Source organism: Carettochelys insculpta, chromosome 26 (assembly GCF_033958435.1).
Source record: "Carettochelys insculpta isolate YL-2023 chromosome 26, ASM3395843v1, whole genome shotgun sequence".
NCBI classification, from domain to species: Eukaryota; Metazoa; Chordata; order Testudines; family Carettochelyidae; genus Carettochelys; species Carettochelys insculpta.
In genome coordinates, this window is record NC_134162.1 from 5,882,575 (window position 1) to 5,894,868 (window position 12,294).

Genomic DNA, 12,294 nt, shown 5'->3' on the forward strand with positions numbered 1-12,294 from the left:
TTCCCCAGTAGGTTCTCTGTCGGCTTTATCTTCTTTTGTAATTCCTTGCTGGTGACCTTCTGCATCCACCCTATTCTCAGGATCTTTTATAACACCTCCTCTTGAATGCCGATATCCTTCTCTTCGAATCTTACATTATCACGCATGTCGCACATCCCTGCAACCTGCTGCTGAATACACACGTTTTCGAGACGCTTCGCTTTGTTCCTGAGCTAGTCGCTTTGCTTCTTCAGATCTTCTCTGTCACCTTCAGACCTGCTCTTGCTTTTGCTATTCCAGTCGCTATTTCCTTCTTACAGTCTAGATCATGTCATGTCCCCAGATATGTGAACTCCTCTGCATTGTCCAGTCCGATCCCAGCTGCGCTGCTCTTCCTTCCTATTCCTTATCTCCAAATACCATTGTCTTCATTTTATCAATGTTCATAATCTGTCCGTACTGCTTCCCTTCCTCATTCAGCACCTGCATTGTTCTCAGTAGCTTCTCTTCATCTTCCTTGATGATAACTATACCATCTGCAAACCTCAGGTTGTTAATTCTCAAGAGGTGGTACTTTGATCTTGGCCGTTGCTCTCTCTAGGTACCTGATGAAGATACCCGGTGATATCAAATCTCCTTGTCTTGTACCTTTGCTCATTCTAAACCAACTTTCCAACCCTCCACACATTCTTACCCGCTGCCTCTGCATTATCGTTAATATCCTTCAACAGCTGCATCAGTCTGCTGCCCACTCCGTATGACTCTCACACCACTGAAGTCACTTTCGGAGAAATAATGTTGTGTGTCTGTAAATTGTTGGTACTGTGTGGACATATATATGACAGGGGTACTTTATAAAAAAGGTTGAGAACCACTGCTGTCGACTGTAGGTTCTGTTATGGGGTCTTTGCTCAGCTTTTAAATGCCATGTCCCTTCCTCCAGTGCCTCCTGCTGGGGCAGAAGCCGAAGAAGAAGCGCCAGGAACCCACGCTGGAAGCCAAGCCCAAGAAATTGAAGGTGAAGAAGTTGGACACCCAGAACCCCACAGAGGAGCCCAGTGCCCTTTCTCAGAGTAAGAGACACCAGCAGCTCAGTCCCAGCCAGAGACAGGGAGCCCCTGGGAGCTGTGAATGGGGGCCTGAAGATATCAGGGAGGGCTCCCTGGGAACTGAATTGCACCCACAAAGGCAGCCCCTGCCAGCCGCCTTCCCAGCTGCGTAGTTGCTGACCCACTAACCTATCTGTGTCTGCTTCCAGCCTCTCTCCTGGTCGCCGGCAGCCCAGGGGCGTCCAGCAGCACCCTGGGTGTCCCCCCCGAACAAGGGTCAGGCTGCTTCTCAGTGCCTGTGCCCACGCTGGGAGGGCACCTCCCGGCTTCATTGGTAGGAGCAAACCAGAGCACCTGGGCTCTTGCAGGCTCCTGGAGCTCTGCCGGTAGAAGAGGCTGAGCCTCACTGTACTGCCCACAAGGCAGGGCCAGGTTGGCCAGCAGGACCTTGGGCCGGCTTGTGCACACCCAAGCTTCTAGCATTTAGACTGGCCTGGACCTACTAAACTGGGCCCCCAAGACACAGGCCTGCGCTCTGTGTGTTTCCTGCAAAGCCAGGAGAAGAACCGAAGTCAGGGGCCCCTCCACAGTGTACGGGGGTCTCACAGATCAGCTGTCCCTCCCAGCACCTGTAGCCTCCCTCCCCACTGTGATCCACCCCCTCGGAAAGACCATCTTCGGGCCTCGCCCCCATGGCCTCTCAGGCAGCCCCCCTCCTTCCCCAGCAAGAAGCGCCCCCATCCACTTCTCCTTCCCCCCCGCACTGCTCGTGTGCTACGGGGTAACTGGAGTCTGACGTCATTCCAAGCCCCAGCACACCGGGCACGTGCTGTCCCTCCCCTGCTCCGCCTCTGCCGGTCCGTGCGCTGTTCTCACTGTGGCTGCTCTCGCAGCTGTCAAGAAAGTGAGGAAGAAGAAGGAGGAGAAAGTAGAGGAGGAGAGTGAGAAGCAGCCCTGCCCCAAAGCCTCCAAGGAGCCCGGGAAGAAGAAGAAGGAAAGTGCCCCCTCACATGTCAGTGTGGCCAAGGCCTCCAGAAAGAAGCAGGGTAAGAAGGCAGTAGGCTCTGTCCATCCAGGAGGGGTCCTGTGCAGGGTGCAAATGCTCACGCCCAAGCCTAGCACACAGCCGCGATCAGCCATGGCCCTGCAAACACTCATGCCCGTGTCGCAAGGCAGCCACGCAGGCTTGCGGCCTGAAGACAGCAGCCAGGCATGCGCGCCACAATCCACGCACGCCCTTGCACCACCGTGGCCGTGCAACCCCAGCCATGCTGTGCACCCCGGCGAAACACATCCCTGGCACACGCATGTTGTGCAACCAAGCCAGCCCGCTGTCCTGAACGCACAACCCGATCTAAACACCGCTGTGTAATGCATCCCAGCCAAACACAACCCTCGGACACTCGCGTGGTGTTACCAATCCAACACACTGCCCTGCACGCACAAGCCAATCCAGCCACAGCTATGCCAGGGCCCCCAGCTGGACACAGCCCTCGCACACTGGCATGACATTCACAGTCCAGTACACAGCCCTGTACATATATCACAATCCAACAATCGCACCACAACCCAATCTCTGTCCTAACACAGCAGCACCACACACCCCAGTCCAAATCCAGCCCTCCCGCATGCACTTAGGACCCAGCTAAAAGCCTTCTTGGAAGACGCTCCGTGCAGCAGAGGAGAACCAACCCCTCCATCCCTAAAATGCAATAATATTTCATGTCCTGGGAAGGTCCCCAGCTCCCAGGTGGGGTGAGTCACTCCTCTCTGAGTTGCCCCCAACAGGCAAGTGGTTGTTGCCATTTTGGGCTCTGTTTTGATTCCCCCCGCCTGCACACGAGCTCTATTTTCCAGACAAATATTTCACCCACCCACCAGCTCCTGCTTGTTGGGGGGTTGTCTGGGGGAAATTGCGGTAATCCTCATTACCTTCTCTTTGGGGAAGCGGAGTGGGGAGGCATGGGACAGAGCAAAGCACTCCCTGGGGGATGCCTGTACCATACAGGGCACAAGTAGGAAAAGCCCAGGAGACAAGACAGGCACTAGGTGGCAGCCTACACACGCGTGCGCGCGTGCACGCATGCGCACACACACACACACACACACACACACACACACACACACACACTATTACACACATACACATTATTTCACACACACACTAATTATTTCACACACACTTTCTCACACACACACACTAATAATTTTCTAACGGTTATGTTCTAACCTGCTCTTTTCTGCAGGGGAAACTCCTGGGTTAAACAGCTCAAGAGTTTGAGCTATACTAGGGAGAACACCCCAATGTATCCAACCAGGCTTGAAACTGGTTCAGCAGGTGAAGAGTAGGCCCAGCTCCAGGCAGCCCAAACTGGTTCCCGAAGCAGTGTGAACCTGTGGAGGAAAGCTCCCAGTATGGGCCCAGTGAAGTCAGAGCAGCCCCTCGGAACTGGAGGCTCTTAAGCACACACTTAAGCTTCCCTCTCACCTGAACCGTTCCTATTTACACTGGCTGAGCAAATTGGTTAGAAACCAGTTTTACAGGATTCATGATCCAATTTGCTTTGTTCTTTGCTGTACCCCAGCACAGACTAGACTCCCAGATACTGGAGGGGTGAGGTGAAAGCAGTGGGTGATGAATGGCAGTAGGTGGATACAAGTCCAGTGGGTCCCACGCTAGCCCCCACCGCAGAGAAAGGCCCTTTATACAGGACAGACAGGGCCATTGCTTATTGACAAGGCTGTGGCTGTTTTTCTTTAAACTCTTCCCTCTCGGCTCCCCACCAAACTTCCAGAGGACTCTCAGGAGGAGGAGGAAGAGGAGAATGACGAGCTGCCCAAAAAGCCGAAAAAGAAGCCCCCCAGAGAAATGCCCGCTGGAGAAAGCAAGGAGAGGAAGCCCAGGCTGAAAGGTCAGCAGAAGGGGCTGGGATGTGGAGGTGGACCCAGGGACTAAGGTCTGCATGGGAATGAGAGGAAGGAGTGTGGGTCCATTCCCTGCAGCTCTGCAGGGTCCACGTGTGACCTTGGGTACGTCACTCCCTGTTTCTGAGCCTCAGCCCTCGCTCTGTGAGAAGGGAAAAGTAGCCCTGCCCTGCCATTTGGCAGGAGAGGCTTGTCACAGGTGAGGCCAGGCCAGGTATCCTCTGTCAGAGTCGTCCCATCCATAGCAAGCTCCCCCTGCTCCCCGACACTCACCACGTGGCAGGAGTGGCAGCCTGCTCCACTCCACCGTGGCCTCCCAGCCCGCCACGTCTCCACAACAGAGGGAAGCTGCCCCTGCTCTTCCCAATCACAGGCCTCGAGGCTAAACCCTAGGGAGTTTGCTTCTCCCAGCGGGAGGCCAGGTCATAGTTCTCCTGGCAGGGCTGAGGGAAAGCCTCTCTGCTGGCAGCGTTCTCAGCATTGCCTTCCAATTAGCTATCTCCCATGGGCCAAGAGGGACTCTCCTTCCCTACCTCCTAGCGCCAATGGGGTGGTGTTCTGGGATAGACACGGCCTGAGAGCAGGGATACAGATGGGGCAGCTCTGCAGAGCCGCAGCCTGGGGCTTTCCTGAGGGATGCTCCAGTCAGAGATGACCGAGCGCAGCGGGGGTGATCAGGGCAGTCACCACCCATGCTGGGAATTAGCAGGGAGCGCTGGCCAGCTGAGGGCCCAGGCCTGCTGGGAAGTGGCTGCGGTTGCTGGGGAGCAGAGGGATGGGGCTGTCCTGTGTCTGCCTCTCCAGGGGTCCCTGAAGTCACATCCCCGTGTCCCCCCCTTCGCTCGTCTCCTCCCTGCCCTTTGCCCCTGCAACCCCATCCTCCCCTTCCCTCTCTGCTGCTTGCTCCCTGGCTCGTCCCCACTCTTTTCTCTTCCTCCCTTCCCATCTCTCGCCCCTCGCTCTGCCCTTCTGTGCCCACATCCCTCCCTCTCTCTACTGCCCCCTTTCGCTGCCCGCATAGGAGAGAGAAGTGATGGGGATGCCAAGACCAGAGCCGCGAAGCCCACAAAGGAGCCGACCGCGTCCATGTTCCAAGTGGGCGGGGACAAGAAGGAGAGAAAAGGCAAAAAGAAAGGTGACAGGTGATGGCTGCCCATGCATCCCCCACCCCACCTCTCCCAAGCTCTCAGCATCAACTAGGAGCTGTCACTGGTACCAGGGGAGCCCTGGGGATATGGCCTAGCCCATGGGAAGGGCTGTGACCACGGCTGAGTTGTGAGCTAAAGAGAGGCGAGAAGCTATTGGGTCGGGTCAGTGGTGGGTGGAGACCTCCCAGGGAAACTGGTGATGCGTTAGCAGGGACAGCACCTGCCCTGACTCAGTGCCAATCCAGTTGCCCTGGAAATGCTGTGTAATATCTGGGTGAGGGCATCTGGTCGGCTGGCAGATGATACCAAGCTGGGAGGGGTTGCAAGGGCTTTAGAAGTTAGAGTTATAGCTCAAAATGACCTGGACTAGCTGGAGAAATGGTCTGGGGTAAGGTCAATAAGGACAAATGCAAAGTACTGCACCTAGGGGGGAAGAGTCAGCTGCATGCATGCAGAATGGGAAGTGACTGTCTAGGAAGGAGTACTGCAGACAGGGGTCTAGGGGTCATAGTGGATCACAAGTTAAATATGAGTCAACAGTGTGACGCTGTTGCAAAAAAAAAAAAAGCAAACGTGATCCTGGGCTGCATTAAGAGGAGTGTGGTGAGCAAGATACGGGCAGTCATTCTTCTGCTGTGTTCTGTTGATAAGGCCTCCGTTGGAGTGTTGTGTCCAGTTCTGGGCACCACATTTCAGGAAAGATGTGGAGAAACTGGAGAGGGTCCAGAGAAGAGCAGCAATGATGAAAGGTCTAGAGAGCATGAGCTCTGAGGGAAGACTGAAAGAACTGGGCTTGTTCAATCTGGAACAGAGGAGACAGAGGGGACGTGATAGTGGTTTTCAAGTACCTGAAAGAGGGTTACAAGGAGGAGGGAGAAAAATTGTTCTCCTTGGCCTCTGAGGACAGAACGAGGAGCAATGGGCTTCAACTGCAGCAAGGCGGGTTCAGGTTGGACGTTAGGAAAAACTTCTGACCTGTTGGGGGGTTAAACGCTGGAATAAATAGCCTGGGAGGTTGTGGACTCTCAGGGACGGTCTAGATGGTGCTTGGTCCTGCTGTGAGCACAGGGGACTGAACTCAATGAGCTCTCCGGGTCCTGTCCAGGTCTAGTACTCTCTGATCCTATGAGTAATGGCCCCATGGCACATCCCTAAAGAGTGTGGGTGCCAGTCAGGTGTTGGGCAAAACCCACATTGAGCAACTCCCGCCTCCTGAGTGGGACATTCCCCTGCAATGTCAGGCGTGTACAGGCTGCACCTTCACTTCCCTGCTAATGTCTGGCGATGGCTTTGAGACCCTCAGAGGTGAGGCAGGACTGTGATCCCAGAGGCCCGTATGTCCCCTAGACACGTCCCGCCATGTGTGCGTCTCCCCCCACAGCCCCAGCTCTCACGAACAGCGAGGCAGAAGACGACTCTGATGCCAGCACCAAGCCAATCAAGCCCGACCCGAGAAAGGACACAGCTGCCATGTTCCAGGCAGGAGGCGACGGCCCTAGGGAGAAAAAGACCAAAAAGAAAGGTGAGTACCCCCTGAGCTGGCTGTGGGCACAGAAAGGGACAAGCCCCTGTGCTGAGGGCCAGCAGGAGAGGGGCTTACAGATTCTTCCGTCTCTGCCAGGTGGGGGTGTGATTGTGGGTGGCTCTGGAGGAGATGGGTGTGTTGCCTCCTACTGGCTCATTTAGTGTAGAATCAGCCGTGTCCTTTGTCTTGCCGTGTGCAGAAACCCCACAGTGTCCAGGCCAGCAGCTCAAAGGGGTACGTGACTGAGTTAGGGTCCCTCAGGCTCCCTTTGCGGGCAGCATGCCCACCACAGTGCTTCCGAAATGACCTGCTGCTGCTGCTTGGCTGGACAGCCAGCATTCCCTGTAAGCCAAGCGCCTGGGCAGCCACCCAGGAGAGATTCAGGTGCTGCCCAGCTGATTGGCAGAGCCATACGGGTTTCTACTGGTGAGCACATCCGCACGTGCATCGGTGCACACGACAAAATTTAATCCCTACGTCGACGGAAGCAGTTAGCGAGAACACTGCCGTGCAGGTGTATAAAATGCTCGGCTCCCAGACAGCCGGCTGTGCCGAGGGTGGCCACTGCCTGGTGCCCTCTGCCTGCCAGTGCTCTCTGCTCCTGTCTCCCATCCTGGGCAGCGGAGTGGGGGATACCCAGTGGGCACTGTGTGCCTTTCTGTCTGCAGCTCTCCCCAAAGCCGCTGGAGAGGAGAGTGAGGGCGAGGCCGTGGAGAGCCCTCCGAAGAACTCCAACAAGAAAGGGAAGGGAAAGAAGGCCAAGAAGGTAAAAGACCGGCAAGTCCAGGGCTAATGGGGCAGTGCTGGGAATGGGGCTGTCTCACGGCCTCGTTTGCCCCTGAAGTATCACAGCCCCAGAGGAAAATCCAGGGCCATCCCCAGCAGTAGGGCTGGAGGTAACTTCCTGGTGTGGCGGCTGGAGAGGCAGCCCATGTCCGAGAGTGGGAGTCCAGAAAGAATGGAGGCTGGAGCCACAGAAAGGGACCCAGGCAGATTCCCCTGACATCTGGGAGGGGAAAAGGGCTGCCTCAGCAGGTTCCCATGGAGGTTGCCCGGGCAGGTTTCTACAGTGGCTTGTGGGAAGGGGGTCAGCCCAGTAGGTTTCTGTGGTGGCTGGCAGGAAAGGGGACACCCTGGCAGGTTCCTGTGGTGGCCAAGGGGAAAGGAGACACCTGATCAGGTTGCTGCAGTGGCTGTGGGGCATTGAGGTCAGAGAAGGGAGAAGCTGAGGGGCCCGGTGCTCAACTGGCCAGGCCCGGGGACCTTTGTGACCGAACGGGAAGGGAAAGGCACCAAAGCGAGATGCGGCTGGGCACTCTGCTGGCCTACGCACAGTGGTGAGTGCGCTCCAGGCTGGTATCGCTCTCTCTCTCTCCGACCAGTCCTGTAGCAGCGTGTGCCTGGAACAAGCCCTGCCTAAAGCCTTCTCCCCTTTCTGTTCTGGGCGCGGGGCTGCAGAAGGAGGAGAGGCCGCCTTCCCCTGTCATCGAAGTGGGCAACCTGGAGGACTTTGTGCTGCAGCCTGCTCCTCAGGGGGTGACCATCAAGTGCCGGGTCACTCGAGACAAGAAAGGGATGGACCGGGGCCTCTACCCTACGTATTACCTGCACTTGGACAACGAGAAAAAGGCAAGTGGTGAAATGAGGTCCTGGCCCCTGGGGGAGCAGGGCAAACCCCTCACTCAGGGCAAGAGCACAGGGGAGTGGTTTCCCCACTCCAGCCAGTTTTTTGAGACTTGGAAATAACGGGCTGAAAAGTCCCCATCACAAAACACTGAGAGCCCATGACATTTCAGCTGCTGTCAATCAAAGTGTCGCTTGTCGAGAATCTTGAGACATTTCATTTTGACTTGGACCGTGGAGCTCTGTGAACCGGGCGGTGGTTGAGTCGACAGAAATGTCAGAAGGGAAAGTCGTTTCGAATCACACAGGGACCTCTGGAACTGCGAAACGGGTGTCTGGCAGCTTCGGCCCAGGGGAGATCGGTGGAGACCAGCGTTCCCTGTAAGCTGAGCGCTTGTGCGGCTGCTCACGAGAGACTCCAGTGCCACCCCGCCGATTAGCAAAGCGCCCACAGCTGGGTTTGTGTCTATTGGTGGCGCACGTCCGCACGTTCCTCGGGACTCATTTGAAGTTATTCTGCAGGTGGATGGAAAAGATTAGCGGGAACATGACTTGAGACGGACCTGAACTTGGGCACGCACAAAAAAATTGCTGAAAAATTCCCGACCAGCTCTACTCAGGACACTCAAAGCCTGGCGAAGCACTTAAAAAATATATTGCTGAGGGGAACAGAGACCGAACAGGTCAGACCCATCCCTGGCATAAGCCCATCGCAGTCACCGGGGTTAAACCGAGGCTGAGTTTGTCGCCGGGAGTCTGTCTCATCTGTGCCTCCTGCTATGCCACGGCAGTTCCCCTCGTTGCTCCAGCCTCAGAGCGGTGTGGCTGTGTGTCCGTGGGACCCGGAGCAACGCAGCAGCCTGGCCTGGTCCACTGCCCGTCTCCCATGCGGCTGCGCTCTGCTTGACCGCGATGGAGAAAGCTGGGGGTGCGCTCCCCTGAGTGCTGCAGGGCTTGGGGGAGCAGAGGGGAGCAGGCGGGGACCAGGGCGCTCCTCTTCCCCTTGCTGCAGTGAAGTGAAGCGCAACAGGCTGGGAGCCGGGTGGAGGAGCGACGAAGACTGTTGGGTTGCTCTGGCTCCCGCCACTGTGGCGAGTACATGGGGTCACAACTACTCTGCTGCCCCGTGCCAGGCCCCCCAGGGCTCACATAGCTTGAGGAAGGGGGCTTTGGGAGAGGGGTTCGATGGGGGCAGGAGGGATGGGAAAAGGTGGTGCAGACGCAGAGCTTGGTGAAAGGGATAGAGTTGGGGTCAGGGCAAGGGCAGGGCCTGCAGCGGGTGGGTTCCGCTATGCGCCCCTAGGACGGCTCTGCCCCACAGAGAGTTACCACTAACTCTCTATTTCTGCAACTCTCTCCATCCGGGAGACCCACAAGACGGCCGCATTGCGTCCCACTCCACGTTGTGCACCAGCTCAAGGGCGGTGGGCTGCAGCCCTCTCCTCTTGTACCACGGCGTTCCGACGCAACAGGCCCACACCGGTCACACCAGGAGCGAGACTCGCATCCGGCTCAAAGCCGGGACGGCGGAGGGGCCCGGAGCCAACTTCCCCAGAGAGTTTAAAAGTACCCCGAGGGGAAATCTAAGACCCAAACACGAGTTCAGCACTGGGGTGTCCAATGCATAAGCCACGGGCCACATGTGGCTGTTTGGCTGGTTGAGCCTGGCTCGCTGGCTTGAACAATAAACCTATATAAATAGAGAGTGACTATTGCTCCAGAACTGGCTGGACATCACAGGTTTAGCCGATAGTCCTGAACACAGGGAGCTCCTTCACCTCTCCCGTCTCTGACAGTGGGCCTAGCTCCCATGGAAGCGAACTCCTGCGCTCCGAGCTTCTCCTGGTGGTTTCATGGTCCCAGGGAAGGTCACTCTCCTGGGAGGCGGCGGCCGACGAGACAGGAGATCTCTGTGGTAGTGAAGGCTGGTCACCAGGAGGGCTTTGCGTGTCAGGACAGTGGCCTTGCCCTGAGCTCTGTGCTTACCAGCCAGGCAGTGTTGGCGCTGCTGGTGGGTTCCCAGCCGGATGTTAGCAAGCAGCGTTAGTGTGTCCTGGTCCTCATGGAGTTTCTTCCAGGTGTGTGGTTTTAACTGGAGCTGCAGAGAGTGGCTCGCTCCCTGTAATCCAGCCCCATCTCACCCCTCTCCGACAGGTGTTCCTGCTGGCTGGCCGGAAGCGGAAAAAGAGCAAGACCTCGAACTACCTGATTTCCATCGATCCCACTGATTTGTCCCGAGGTGGGGAGAACTTCATTGGGAAGCTGAGGTACAAGAAAGGCGGCACAGGGCAAAACTGAGTTCTCTGAGGCCCGGCCCTTCTGACAGAGCTCGACAGCTCGTGTTGGCAAGGTCGGGGAGCTTGCAGGTTCCAATCCTGCCCTGGGAGGGTCGGTAATGAATGAAAGTGGTCACCAGCCGATGGCAGCTCAGTGGAATGATTTAGTGGGTCCAGATCCTGTTCCCTGTGGACAGTTGTTTGCGTAATGAAAACTACCTTTGTGCTTGACTCTGATCGGCCCTCTGGCTGGCAGCCACCAAAGCATTCAGGGACAGTCTGGGCCAACGGGACTGAAGTTTCGAGACCCTTGGAAAAACCCGATGTCCCCACGCCGTGGCTTCTCTTTGACTGTGCTGTGCGTGGGCCATCTGCCCAGAGAGCCTTTTGCCATGGACTGCCCTTTCACAGCAGCACAGTGCCTAGAGAGGAAACCTCAGGAAGGGCAAACGGAGGATTCGGGGCAGTGTTCCCTGAAAGCTGAGCATTTGGGCGGCCAGCCAGGAGAGATTCAAGTGTGACCAAATGATTAACAGAACACCCACAGGCGGCAGCGTGTGTTTCTATTGGTGGTGCTCATCCACACATCCCGTAGTGCACATAACACAATTTATTCCACACATGGGAGGGAGAAATTAGAGGGAACCTCAATCGGGGATGAGGATTGGTGCCAAACGCAAGCTCCCCACCCATCCCATCCCTCAGCCTGATTTTCCCTCTTCCGTTGTAGATCTAATTTAATGGGGACTAAGTTTACCGTGTTCGATAATGGTGTGAACCCCGACAGAGCGAACACCGACTGGTCCAACGTGCGACAGGAGCTATCGGCCGTCGTGTATGTAAGTGACAGACGTGGGCTCCTTCCACCCTCCCCAGGTGGAGAGCCACACTCCCTGGGCAGCATCCACAGCGGTCTCAATCTACTGTGCTCATGGCAGCCTGTGCCAGACCAAGAGACTCCTGGATTCAGCGCCAGTCAACACGGCTGTTCTGAGTCCTGTCTTGGAGAGCAGCAGTCTCTGCTGGTCCACTCGGTGGTGCCAGGGAGAACTCCTCCATACACAGCCCAGCTGTGCTGTGTGCTCAGCCAGCCGGAGACAGGGCAGAATGGGGCACTGCTGGGGCCCAGAGCATCATGCTAGGGAGTCCCAGATGCAAGCTGCTGGTACCAATGGGTCAGGAAACAGCTGCTAAGTCTTGGAGGGGGATGTTTGTTCTCCCTGACTGGGATGCACGAGCCGCCGGTGACTCACTGATGAGCCCGCTGGGGCTTCTGTTTCAGGAGACAAACGTTTTGGGGTTCAGAGGCCCTCGGAAGATGACCGTGATCATCCCTGGAATGAATTCTGACAATGAGCGGGTGCCAATCCGGCCTCGAAACGTAAGTTGGCACACCAGACAGCAAAGCCCGGAGCCAGGCCCCCACCCCTCAGTGTGGGAGCCCCTTTATTACCATAATGCCCAGAGGTGCACTCAAACCTTGGACTCTGGAGCTTAGTGCAGGAACCTTTACCCCTGAAATAAAATCCAGCAGGCCCTCAGCTAAGGCAGTAGAGGAGACTCATCTCAGGACAGTGACCCACACCCAGCAGGTGTGTGGGTTGCATTAACAATCCCTAAGGGGGGTGGTGGTTCCCCACCCAACCAGTGAGCTACCAGGGGTTATAAGTACGAGAACAGAATGGCTGAAACCTGCAGCATGGAGAGGATGTAAAGAGCCTGGCAGGTCCAGACACACACATGGGGATAGACCCATATACTGTGCTGAA

General features: G+C 56.5%; 1 protein-coding gene across 5 annotated transcripts in view; it reads left to right on the forward strand.

Annotated features, from left to right (window-relative positions):
* TULP1 (TUB like protein 1) overlaps positions 1–12,294 on the forward strand; it is a 38,850-nt gene that overhangs the window by 21,764 nt on the left and 4,792 nt on the right. For 2 of the 5 annotated variants that reach the window (XR_012642568.1, XM_074977353.1), the window contains exons 3-12: positions 923–1,052; positions 1,922–2,074; positions 3,824–3,940; positions 4,975–5,088; positions 6,483–6,623; positions 7,295–7,392; positions 8,085–8,255; positions 10,404–10,516; positions 11,256–11,364; positions 11,808–11,906. Coding sequence is in view for 4 of the 5 variants with exons in the window: in XM_074977353.1 (XP_074833454.1) it covers positions 923–1,052; positions 1,922–2,074; positions 3,824–3,940; positions 4,975–5,088; positions 6,483–6,623; positions 7,295–7,392; positions 8,085–8,255; positions 10,404–10,516; positions 11,256–11,364; positions 11,808–11,906 (1,245 nt within the window). In the remaining variant the exon portion in view is untranslated. The remainder of the gene's footprint in view (positions 1–922; positions 1,053–1,921; positions 2,075–3,823; positions 3,941–4,974; positions 5,089–6,482; positions 6,624–7,294; positions 7,393–8,084; positions 8,256–10,403; positions 10,517–11,255; positions 11,365–11,807; positions 11,907–12,294) is intronic. The other 3 variants (XM_074977354.1, XM_074977356.1, XM_074977355.1) reach the window with 3 other exon arrangements.